Here is a 12972-nt window from a genome sequence, read left to right on the forward strand (position 1 = left end):
TGGGAAGCTCCTATATATCACTGTTACTCGACCTGATATTGCCTATGCTGTCAGCAGAGTGAGACAATTTATGGATAAGCCCAAGAAAGTCCATTGGGATGCTGCTATGATGATTCTCAGGTATCTAAAAAATTCACCAGGAACGGGACTCTTCTTTCAAAATGGTACATCTCTCACTATATCTGTGTATGTTGATGCTGATTATGCGGGATGTCACCTTGACAGAAAATCCACTACTGGATTTTGTGTGTTTATTGGATCCAACTTGGTCACATGGAAGAGTAAGAAGCAGACAGTAGATCAAGTGCAGAATCTGAGTATAGAGCTATGGCTCAGGCTACTGCTGAAGTTATGTGGGTTAGATCTCTGATGTTGGATCTTACTGTGGAAGTGCCTCTTCCTATGCAATTGTTAGGTGATAACAAAGCTGCTCTGTTTATTGCTAATAATCCTGCTTTTTATGAGAGAACCAAGCATGTTGAAGTAGATTGTCACTATACCAGAGACATGATTCAAAAGGGGTTTGTAAGTACCTCCCATATTTCAACTACAGGGCAAACGGCTGATATTTTTACTAAAGCTCTTGCAAGAGGACCATTCCAAAGTTGTTGTTCCAAGTTGAGCTTGTTTGACATATACGCTCCAACTTGAGGGGGAGTGTTAAGACGTGTTTATATTCAGTATTAGGCTTGAGAGGGCACTTATGTAATAATGTTTCTTTTAATGACTTTTTTGTAACTTTTTCCCTCTCCTCTAGTCTATATAAAGAGGAGTTAGGGTTTCTTTCCATGTTAATTAAAGATTAGTTCTCTTCAAATTTATCATATAACATATTTTTTTATAAAAAAAATATTTTTAATTTCTTGATTTTTCTAATTTTTTTGAATTAAAAATAATTTTAGGATACAAATACGATACAATGCATCTATTGGCCGGACTGATACGGCTTACAATATGTTTTTTACAACATTGAAACTAATCCTAGTTCATGACAAAAAAGAAAATTAAGGACAAATTTACTTCCCATGAAACCCAAGTTCCTTGCACCTGTTGAGGGCTATTTCTAATTAAGAATGATCTTTCTGAACTTTTTAATATTGTAAGCATCTGTTAGTTGAAAACATTCATTCGCATTAATGGCCTGAGTTTCTAAAGGATCTTGAAAGTCAAAGGCGAGTTCTTGTTCGATTGCAGGAGCTGTGGATGCACTCACTCAGCTGAGGTTGACAATCAGGCTTCGTCTAACGGCAAAAAGAAAACAAAAAATCTATCCAGGCAGGAGACCTTCATCAAAGAAAGGCCTCGTCGGTCGTCACACAGAACGATTCGGGAAAAATAACCTCCAAACAATAGTTTTTCCTTTTACCATATGTTGGACACAACTTCAATCGACAACGAAGGATAAGAATCGAAGACTATGTACTCCAGCAGTATGGCTTATGGATAACAAATATCAAGTGTTTGTACAAGATTTTATTGCATAGCGCAACAGCCTAGAAGCAAGCATGTTTGTGACAAATATAACATAAATCTAAAACGCCACAGAATTTGGGTGTTTTCATAAAAGTTGGTCGCATGTACAAGCAGAATTTGTGTGACACATCACTGAACAATGCCCTTTAATGCAGTAAAAAGGAGAAAAAATAGAGACCACCGATCTTCTTGACAACATTTGCAGAAGGAAGCTGATTTGCGTCCCAGAGGTGCTACATTGACAGATAAAGAATTGGTTGAATGTCCTAAGTTCCTCTAGGACCTGAGGTTTCCCACTTACCATTCTCCTCTCGTTCTCGCTGTACCTGTCTCATCCGATCCCTTTTTTTATCGTCCTTTCTTTGTTTGGCGAGGGTTGCTGAAGAAGATTTTTTCTTGAAATGGGATATTCGTTCTATTATATGTTGCACCATGCTTCATTTGCATCTCAAGAAGAGCAGGGATTGTCCATTGTAGATGGTGTCGGGACTGTGTTGTCCATTTGTTGTCCTATAGAATTACCCCCCTCCCCTCTCCAGATTATGATTTGTCCGTTCTTGAATAAGAGAGGAACACAAGGCACGAGATCCTGCATAGTGAGCCTATGAAGTATTATAATCATTTTTACGATATTATAATCATTTTTAAGATACTAGCAAAACAATGCAACCTAAATACAAAATGTTCAAAAGATCAAGGCTGGTGAGAGATACCCTTAGCTTCACGCCAATCTTCTTGCAGTCGTTCTTTTCAACGTAAGTGCAGTCCAACCGCACTACCTCTTCCATCTTGAAGGCCTGTCGAACTTTCTCCACCACATTCACATATACACCATTTTGAGCTGAGTGTCAAAATGCATCGTCACAACCATCATCACTACAACAACCATCTGATTCCTAACGAGTAAACTTTCTAACAAAATTGCAAGTTAAAGCCACACTCACTTAGCTTAATCAAAGCAGGTGAGTTGAGTCCCCTACTTCTCATCTCCTTTGTCTGTTCCAATGTTAGACCTGATGGTACATACTTCACCAGCTTAGGATAGATGGGAGCGTGGGGCTTCCAAAGCATGAGAGGGATGGCAGGTCGCTTCTTGGGGTCATAATGCCTGCCTCTATACAAAAGGAGGATGTTGGTCCTTCGAGAGATGACCTTTCCCCCAGTTTTGTCCTGCATGAAGAAGAAGTGAAAGAGAGAGAGAGAGAGAGAGAGAGAGAGAGAGAGAGAGAGAGAGAGAGAGGAATTTTCAATTAAAAAAACCCTCAAATTTTTTGGTTAATTCAAGAGCCTTATTCTGAAGAGAGAACCACTGCTATTGCCAGAATCATTACCTCAAGATGAAAGCATACATTATCCATGTCCAAGGTGGGCACTCCCAGACACTTGATCCTTATGGCTTCTGCTCTCTTCCAATGGTTGTGGACGTCATCAAGCATGTTATGAGTTACACCACCCCTACCTTTTCTTTTCAAGAAAATAACGAGAATGACAAAAAAAAAAATGGTGACTGAGCATATTGGCTTTTGATGTGCATATGTTACAAGTGAATCAGAAACCTAGAAAGGTTGGAAAAATTTTCAATGGTTGAAAACTTGAGATGGCATGGTTGTGCAAAATGGTTTAAGAGTCAAAGGAGGGAGGATGGGGAGAGATGTTACATTTGTTTTCTGTATAGAATACCTAGATTAATCTGCCGCATGCAAGCACTATGACCGTACTTGTTGAAGAGCTCTTCCACTTCTCTTTCAGTCAAAGGCTCTCCAAGCACGCTCCTCTTCCACTCCTCCATGTTGAATGCCTCTGAGCCTGGGGCACCCATTGGTGTTGCAATCACAGGTGCTGACCACCCTGTCCATTTTCGGTTGAGCTTGCCAGGACCAAAGGGCGAGAATTTCGGCTCCCTAAAGCTAATGGGCTTCATAGAAGGGTTAGTCTCAGAATAGGAATATTGGAAGTCGAAGGGAAGAGAGGAGTGGAAAGGAGGCTCCTTGATGGAAGCTAATGTTGTTTTGGTGGCATACGTTTCATTGGTCAAAGTCAAACTTTGGGGGTCTTTCATCGTTGACTTCTTCTTCTTTCTTATCTTTTCACTAGGAGGCATGGTGCATATTGGGGAGAAGGCAGGATCAGTAATGATGTCATCGCTTATAGGGAATACTACAGCTTCTTGTTTCATAGACTGAAGGTGGTAGAGATTAGAGGGACAATGATGATGAGTGATCAGGGGCCGCAGGTGTTCGAGTGAGAGTTGTCGCGATAGCATGAACTTCTTTTGAATCTTCAACGCCATGGGCAACGATTCTGGATTTGGAAGATATGTCAACAATATTGGGTTGTGGGCATGAGCTAATTCAAGATCTCGTAATGGTTGAGAAGGTCTGCTCCTCCATTATGAGATTAGTTACAATCCTTAATAAAGTAGATACAAGAAAAACAGAATAAGATGTTCCCACTAGCATGTAGCTCCCTAGTTTGACCCTCCAGGAATCCAAGGAGGTTAGATAGATATAAGAGCCTAACATTCTCTTCATGTGTATGTGTGAAAACACAAACAAATGTGGTCCCTCGAAGCAAATCCATTGATGATGGGTTCAAATGCTCAGCAGAACAAAAAGTTCCAACATGGTATCAAAGCTATGGTTATTGAGCCTGGAAGGATTGAAGGCAACAGACCTGTAAATCAAAACAAGCTTTCATGAAGCATACTATTGTGCACACAGTTGGTCTTATTTATTTTGCTACCCTAACAAATATTAGGGAGACTTGGTGCCTCAAAGAAGAGGTCGATTACCCCAAGTGGCACATCTGCATTATTCTTACTACACATGATTATGTTATTGCCTTACATGCAGCAGTTTAGACATGTAAAGCACCATTACCATGCTGGACAGGCAATATTATATTTTGAAAGCATGACAAAATTATACATGACATTTTGTTTCTCAAGGTGCTAGCATGTTGAATGTTTGGAAATTACATGCCTGAATACTAATCAAATATGCATGCATTATCTCTGCATATAGGTATCAGAAATGAAATAAGAGAGAAGAAAAAAGGTAATGTGCCTATGTGCAAAAAATATATGATAGTATTTCTCGCATGATTGACATCAAGATATGCATGCCAACTTATCATGCTTATATGCCCCTGTGTAACGCATAGATCTTACATGGAATTTCTGTTTTGTAACTAGAATAAGATTACTTAAAAGGAAATAAAGGGGACAGTAGAGAATGAAAAAAAAAGGAGGATGAAGTAATTTTGATAGCACGCTACAACTAACATCAAGATACACATGCCTAGTTATCGTGCCTATGTCTCTGTTTAAGGCATAGATCTTACATGGAATTTCTGTTTTGTAACTGCAATAAGATTATTTAAAAGGAAATAGAGGGGACAATAGAGAATGAAAAAAAAGGGAGGATGAAGAAATTTGTTTTCTGCTATATGATAGCATGCTACAACTATACTATAATATGCATGTCTAATAGTGGAATCTTTATGATTCTATTCTGGAACCGTGCATGTAAAATCCAACAAATGAAAATGCTTTATTCACTACTTGCATGTTGCATGATCTTTTGCGTGTCCTAGGTGCATTTGTAAATGAAGATCATGCAGAACTTGGCTTAATGGTCACAAAAGTCCTTGTTTATCATTACTTCAATTCACAGTTTATTATCTAACCAAAGCTTTAGAAGATGGCAGATGCAGATTGATTTGTGAAACTATACACCATTTAACCCAATACAGACAAGATATAAATATCATATGTTACTCTAGATAAAATGGCTTTTGGCCTTCCAGTCCCATTCAGAAACATGATATGGCCTGTGGACAACTCTACTGATCTGCAGCCTCAATGATCGACTCCATTAACACCAAGATGGCAAGCAATTTCCCAGCTCCGCACTCTAAAACATAAACGAAAGATCCGGGCCCTGGTTGAAGAAGGTCATCAAGGGAAAGAAGATACCGAAAGCCCGAATGGAGTTACCAAAAAGGAAAATAAAACGAACCAAAAAGGAAAATAAATCAAACCAAAAAGGGCAAAAACTATTTGTATAAACCACAAAGATTGTAATGATGGAGGTAACAGACTAACTCTACGAAAACCGACTAAAAAACAGGAATATAAAAGAAATACAATCACACACGTGAGTACACGTGAGTCGTGAACAGGTCCCCATACCTAATTATATTCTCCCACAATCACACACGCCAACGGAGATACAGAGAGGGAGAGATCTGGTTCTTCTGCTAAAAGAGGAATCAAGGACTCACCAATCTCTCCTTTGGTCGATGAAAGGCTCCGGGTTCGTGGTCTTATAAGCCGAAATGAGTTTCAGCGTCTCGCCCAACAGAGGAAGCCCAAGAGTGCCGGCGGGGGGGGGGGGGGGGGGGGGGGGGGGGGGTGGTATGCCGTCCCTGGCCCACCTCCTCCTCTGGCTCAAGTACAGAAAGGGAAGAGAGAGCAAAAGGAAGAGGAGGAGCAGAGTTGGAGGAAAGAAAAGATCGGCCATTGCCAACAAATGAAGAGAAAAGAAGAAATCACCTTCGCTTGCGCTTCTTCTTTTTCTCCTCCCCCCTTACAAGGTAAGCTATTTATATAATAATACGGCGGATACCGATTACTGGACGGATTACCAGGAGCTGCAGCGGAAGGTGGAACCAAGAAGCTGCTCTCTCTCTATATGTTTTCGCACCTACATGTGCGTAAAAAAAAAAGGTGTCGAGATTGAGTAAAGTGAAAAAAGAGAACATTAATTGCTAAGAATGGGCGATGGGATGAGAGAAGGAGGAGTTGAGTGCAGGCGGGGAACGTTGCAGGCAGGCATGAGAAGGTCGTCGTCTCCGCCAGAGTCCGCAGTTAAATTCAAAGGTAAAAATCTCTATCGGATGGAGACGGTGGGTGTGTAGCGAAGCAGAAGAGGCATGTTTTAGAGGCCGCGTGCTGCGGGCATCGCCGGTTTCCCTCGTGCCATCCCCCGTAACCGCTTGGCCCAATGTTCTTGTCCCTCGAGCCTAGTGCTCTCTCGCTCGCTTCACTCTCAGGCGCCCTCTTCCCTCGACAAAAGGAAAACATCGCTCTACTCCAATTCCTAGCCCTTTTCACCATTTACAAATTTACGCATTTTATGCATAGTAAATTTAATTCGGTTTGATGCAAAAAATCAAAAAACAACTGAATGTTGTAAAAATTGAAAATAATCTTCCAAAACAACTGAATGTTAAAGAACAAACTAAATAACTCAATCTTGAATACTGTGCTGAGGCATTCTACATTGTAATGCCGCAATAATGCACTATCCAATTTTATTTGTATTCAAGGGATAAAGGACAAATGGCTAGGGGAAAATCCATGCTTTTACTTACTTACTCCAACCAAGTTAATGACATTATTCTATACCATAATCACCTTTTATCTTAAAACTCAGGACGTCATACGTTTTGGAGTTGACTAACATGTAACATGAAGATCTACATATTGGACTCGCCTTATAAAATGAAGATTTTTCCATAGCAAGGCATTCTCTGTATAGCACTAAAGAGATTCTTTTCTCCAAGTAAATAAACTTGAGTGAAAGCTCATACGACTTCCCAATGCCACCAGTCAACAGCTTAACCATATAACGATTGCCAAAGAAAAACATAACTAATTCAGGACATAGATTCATCATTCTCAAAGATAGGATGAAGCAAGATGCAGAAATTCACAAGCTACTTCTCTTTCAAATGGGTAAAATGTACACAATCAGAGGGGAAGATGGCGTCCATGGGAGGGGAAAGCAGCAATAGAGGGGAAGATGGTGTCCACGGGAGGGGAAACCAACAAAGAGGGGAAGATAGCGTTCAATTTTTGTGAATGAGAAGATTTTTACGGAATTATCGAGGATGAGTTGAGCTAGAAGCGGAAGGTTTTAGCCGTGTTGTGAGCTAAAACCCTCTGCCATACTCAATTTTCCCCAAAACAGCATCGTTTATGAAGCCATCGCCGCATCCAGCAGCATAACCAGAACCTCAGCGGCCGCCCACCATTCCAATCCGGCGAACCGTGGCCCGCCATTGACAGCGCCTCTCTCAACCCCATAACCCTTGGACTCGGTTGTGGAGGACCCATGGGAGACCTATAGAGGAATTGGTGGGGAAGAAATGCCTTCTGCTGGAAATGGCTCGGCCCGAGGAGGGGAGCTGCGACGGCGGAGCGACGACAGTGAGAGCGGCTACGATGAGAGCAGCGATGCCTCTGGTGCGACAGTGAGAAGGTAGGAATGCGAAGGAGGAGGAGCTGCGGAGGGAAGTCGAGCGGGGTGAAATGAGGCTTCGAAACAACAAAGTCAAGTCGAGTGGGTGAAATTTCACCCGCTCCCTTTTACATTAAAGGGGGTGAAATTTCACCTTGTTTGTTGCGTTTTCAGTCGGGGCGGGTGAAATTTTATCCACCCCAACCTCTCCCTTTGATTTTACCCGACAATCAAACGGGCCCTAAATTAGAAATGGACATGACGTAGGTCAATGGAAGAAATATTTGATCTTTAAAACAACTTAACTAATGTGCACGAGTTTTTTCATGTCCGTAAATAATTTTTCATCCACCAACCTACATGGATGCAAGCCTCTACGTAAATAATTAGGTGATTTTGTTTAAAAGAGTTCCTCAGGATTCATCATCAACTTTTACATGCAGCCTTTGTCAACAAGGTTTTTGTTGGTAGGATTTCAAAATAATAATTTGAAATTAAAAAATAGAATTATTTTCTAAAGTGTGTGACTTTTTGTCAACAAGGCTTTTATGAACACACGTTTTGAAAGGAATTGCTTCTTAGTTCCGAATGTTGTGATTTTTCATTTTTCTTGACAAGTTAGTCATTCATTACTTAATTAGAAATTAGTAATTTTGGCTTTCTATGTATGAGATTGAGATATTTCGAGGTATTAACTTAGCACGCTGCTGGGCTTGTATCTTTAGCGTTTATATTCATTTCCATGCTCGAAACTGTAGAACTTTAGTATGGCCAATGATTTTACATCGAATAACGCAAACTCCGTCAACTTGTTGACTCATGATTTGAGAAACCCGATCATGACTTAGAAAATCTTTACTATGCTCCACATGTTCAAAACAACTAGATCCCTCCAGATTTACTGTATTGAGTATGAAATTATAACTACAACCAAGGGAAAAACCTTTTTTCGGAATGGTGTTGCTACCAATGGTATGTTTAAAATGAGTTATAATAATAATTTTCTTTATGCTTATAAGGTGGAATTTTCTATTCTACGGTATGGCGTTCTATTTGAGTTCAAACATTCATAACAAGGGCAAATTTAGTTCGTCGCCATGTCAAATTAATTTTATTTACAACCACAAGATGTGATGTTGTTTATTAATGAGACCATAAATGTGAAGCATACATTTGTAATAAAATAACTTGTATTTCTTTTTCCTAGTCTCGATAAGGATATATACTAAATTGCTTAAAACTCTTTTCATTATTCATCATGAGATTATTGGCGCTGCAATTTATAAGTATCAAGAACATAAGCGCTCGTACGGAAGGAAGAAGACGATTCTGATGTTCATTCTTGATCAGGAGATGATTGTACTCGATGCAATGTACAAGTATCAAGAACCTAGGAGGTCGTACACAAGCAAGAAGACCACGTCGTCTAACTTCATGAAACTCTATGTTCAGGAGTAATGTTTGTCCTCTTCCCAATCGCGGGAAGAGAGGACTTGAATAAGTGTTTGGTTACATGATTTTGGGGCTGTCCATAAATTTTAATCGATGAAACCTAGCTGACCCAAACTGACCTAAGTAGCTGAGCACATCCCAATGTGCCTCGTAACGGACCATAACTCATGAAAAACTTGATACATGGATATTTAACTAGTCTTTTTCACATACTTGGAGTGTTTAATCACTCTTTTAATCAGCAGGCTTCTCGCGTGAAACGTCCAACGGTTCTAGTTCTGAACTCAACTTTGCTACATGTTGTATCAATCATACACGAGCCGACTTTAGTATTGAATTCGGTAGATTGGAATTCGCTTTTGTTACATATCCAGAAAAGTGTAAACGAATAGAAAAGCTTAAGTCCTTCCCTACATACGTGGGGTGTCACACTAATTCTTTGGACGTTAATTAAAAATAGAACCATGAACCTTCTCCTCAGCATTATAAAATCCCTCACATCTTCCAAGACGATCTTTGATCGTCGCCGATTGTAAGTGAATCAATTTTTTGCCCTATTAATTTCAAATTTCAGAATTAAAATGTGACACCTTCTATTGTCTGGACTCCTTTTCTTGAAAGGGTACAAGAGGTTAGCCCCTATTATCTGGACTCCTGGTGCATGACGGCTTTCTAAGGAGTGGGATCAGTAACGGCGGCGATGCATGATTTATCGGATGACATGCATCTTCTAATGGTAGTCAGGGTGGAAAGAAGGGATTGGGATCCTTTAGTGGTTCCCAAGTCATCTTCGGGGCAGCCTCCAAAGTTATTGTATATCATTTGTTTCATATGTAAGTGTTGGGATTTCTCCCCATAACGCATATACAAAACCAAACGTATGTACCCTAAACAGGATCATGCTAATGCTAAATCATTGAAATAAACGAAACCTTAAACTGAAGCGGAAGCATACCTGAATCCATCTGATCTGGTGCACAGGAAGATCGCAGCAGGGTCTTCCAGGGTACGTGCGGCGCGCTTGAGGTCTCTCTCAGATGGAAAAGAGGAAAACCCTAGAAACCAATGTTTTAGGCAACCATTGCACGACCCCAGGGACCACTACCATTTTATAATAAGGACAATTACGGATTCCACCCATCAAAGAGTCCGTAATTCCGTACCGGTATCTATACATTTCAAAATTACCCCATACCATCTAAAATGACGTAATATCCCAAAATGCAATCACTTAAGCAGATATTTACGTTAAGACAACCATAATGTCTGAAATTCCTAATTGACATATGTCGGCCCACCAAATGATCTTACAATCTCCCACTTGGGCCAAATATGTTTTAATATATTCAGACATTACACAAAACCTTAAGAACTCATAACTGCTATCTTATTAAACGTCATTTCACCAATCTCGTCCATGATCATATCAACACAGAACCAAAGCGGCTTTCGCTATATCAAAATTAGCTAAACCTTCAATGATCACAAATGTTAACATAACCAATGACATAGATCTGATATGGATGTATAACATGAAAATTACATGCAATGTGATTACAACATGTCTATTCTCAACTGGTCCAACTTTAAACCTTATGGAGATCAAAACATACATACAGAATGGAACAAAAGAACTTTAAACTTTATTCTGCAGAAAACTGAATATGTGTCCATACATAAGAGCAAACAAAATACAAACTCCCACTAAACCAGCACATCATCCAAGGATAACACCCCCATACGAACAACATGTTCGTGAAAGACCTTATGTGTTAAACCCTTGGTAAGCGGATCCGCAAATCATAGAGTTTGTCCCAATATGCTCTAAAGACACCTGACCATTCTGTATCCTCTCTTTAACAACCCAAAAACTTAATGTCGATGTGCTTCGATTTTGACAAACTGTGGCTGTTATAAGAGTACATAACTGCTGAATTATTGTCACACAACAACCTTAGTGGTCTTTCTATACCATACATAATACGCAGCCTCGTGACAAAATTCTGCAATCACAAAACCTGATTGGATGCCATTATCTTGGCACCCAGCAAAGTCAGAATCTGAATACCCAATGATCTCCCACTGGTCTGACTTTTTATATGTGAGCATAAAATCTTATGTTCTTTGTAAGTACTTCAAAACTCTTTTGGCTGCTTTCCAATGATCCATACCATGATCACTTAAGTATCTGCCTAACATTCCAATGATAAAAGCAATATCCGAATGAGTACAAACCTGAGCATACATAAGAATTTCCACAACAAACGAACAGAGAATCCTTTCCATTTCCTTAGATTCGATTTCACTTTTAGGGCACTGTTAGAGACTAAACTTATCTCCTTTAGCAACTGAAGTATCTCTTGGTTTACAATCTTTCATGCCAAATCACTGAAGCACCTTATCAATGTAGGCCTTTTGTGATAATCCAAGAATACCCCGAGAACGATCTCGAAATATTTGGATCCCCAATACAAAAGATGCACAACCAAGATCCTTCATGTCAAACTTTGTTGACAAAAATTTCTTAGTTTCATGCAATAGCCTACATCATTACTTGCCAACAATATATCATCGACATATAAAACCAGAAAGATAAATTTGCCCCCACTAAACTTTTGGTATACATATTCATCAACCATATTAGTTTCGAAACCAAATGAAACTATAACTTGATGAACTATTGTAATGACTGGAAAACTTGCTTTAGTCCATATATGGATTTCCTTAGTAACACCTCTACTTAATTTTCTTGAGGTTGTTGAGTTTGTTCTTCAGTATAGAGATCAACATCATTGCCTTCTTCTGAATAGAGTGGACTCAGGTCTCTCTTCAAAAGCAATGTTCATAACTTGATCACCTCCCAAACTCAATATCCTCAAAGAAATGGGCGTTTCCCTTTCAAAGAAAGAATTATTGAAATAAATGAAACCTTAAACTGAAGCGGAAGCATACCTGAATCCATCTGATCTGGTGCACAGGAAGATCGCAGCAGGGTCTTCCAGGGTACGTGCGGCGCGCTTGAGGTCTCTCTCAGATGGGGAAGAGGAAAACCCTAGAAACCAATGTTTCAGGCAACCATTGCACGACCCCATGTACCACTACCATTTTATAATAAGGACAATTACAGATTCCACCCATCAAAGAGTCCGTAATTCCGTACCGGTATCTATACATTTCAAAATTACCCCATACCATCTAAAATGACGTAATATCCCAAAATGCAATCACTTAAGCAGATATTTACGTTAAGACAGTTATAATGTCTGAAATTCCTAATTGACATATGTCGGCCCACCAAATGATCTTACAGTATGTAGTTCCATTTATAAACTGAAGGAACAATTACGCACATATTTCATCCAATTTAACTTTAAGCTGTTGTGTTCAAAAATTTAGCTTCCGTGCAATTAATTTTGTATCTTTAAAGACGTCCTTTTTTCTTTGTCCGTGGAGAGAGTCGATGCATGGAGGGGGTCCTATTCTCTATTTGTTCGTTGATAGAGAACTTTGGGTGTTTTTCCTAACCCGCAGTATCTTCTTCTTTTCTTTCAGGAGGTAAGCTGGGATTAGGCAAGTGGTTCGGCCTTTGTGTTATCGCTACTGTTGACGGTTTCCTAATCTCCTCAACCGTTATGGTCGAGCAAGTTGGTTTTACTTATTTATGATTGTCTTTGGTTGTGAGGAAGCGGATCGAGGCTCTAATGAAAGGACACCTTAAGAATCAATTGGTTCTTTCCATTTTCAGTTCAGTTGACGCTCAGGTTTCCATCTAAAATTTAATGCCAGTATCGTCTGCTTCCTA

The 12972-nt window shown here is 39.7% G+C and overlaps 1 protein-coding gene across 6 annotated transcripts; it reads right to left on the reverse strand.

The window, feature by feature from the left end:
- Positions 1 to 1402: 1402 nt before the first annotated feature.
- Positions 1403 to 6542, reverse strand: LOC116250737 (CRS2-associated factor 2, mitochondrial). 6 transcript variants are annotated; one of them, XM_031624630.2, is made up of 6 exons: positions 6029 to 6542; positions 3154 to 3774; positions 2805 to 2932; positions 2418 to 2643; positions 2187 to 2314; positions 1403 to 2062 (listed from the first exon to the last, which is right to left on the reverse strand). In XM_031624630.2, exons 2-6 carry the CDS (start codon positions 3761 to 3763, stop codon positions 1922 to 1924), a joined length of 1233 nt encoding a protein of 410 aa, XP_031480490.1. In that variant the 5' UTR covers positions 3764 to 3774; positions 6029 to 6542; the 3' UTR covers positions 1403 to 1921. The 6 variants fall into 6 exon arrangements, with proteins under 6 accessions (XP_031480490.1, XP_031480487.1, XP_031480491.1 ...); XM_031624627.2 differs by having other exon boundaries at positions 3154 to 4146; XM_031624631.2 differs by having other exon boundaries at positions 5758 to 6542.
- Positions 6543 to 12972: the final 6430 nt, after the last annotated feature.

This window comes from Nymphaea colorata, chromosome 3 (assembly GCF_008831285.2).
Source record: "Nymphaea colorata isolate Beijing-Zhang1983 chromosome 3, ASM883128v2, whole genome shotgun sequence".
NCBI lineage: Eukaryota > Viridiplantae > Streptophyta > Magnoliopsida > Nymphaeales > Nymphaeaceae > Nymphaea > Nymphaea colorata.

What these genes read in the sequence shown, in the direction of transcription:
- LOC116250737 (XM_031624630.2), bottom strand. Translation starts at nt 3,763, where the DNA reads ATGGCGTTGAAGATTCAAAAGAAGTTCATGCTATCGCGACAACTCTCA. An exon ending in ATGTATGCTTTCATCTTGAG is followed by an intron (nt 2,644 to 2,804) that starts GTAATGATTCTG and finishes TTCTTCATGCAG; the next exon opens with GACAAAACTGGGGGAAAGGT. An exon ending in ACCTGCTTTGATTAAGCTAA is followed by an intron (nt 2,315 to 2,417) that starts GTGAGTGTGGCT and finishes TTTGACACTCAG; the next exon opens with CTCAAAATGGTGTATATGTG.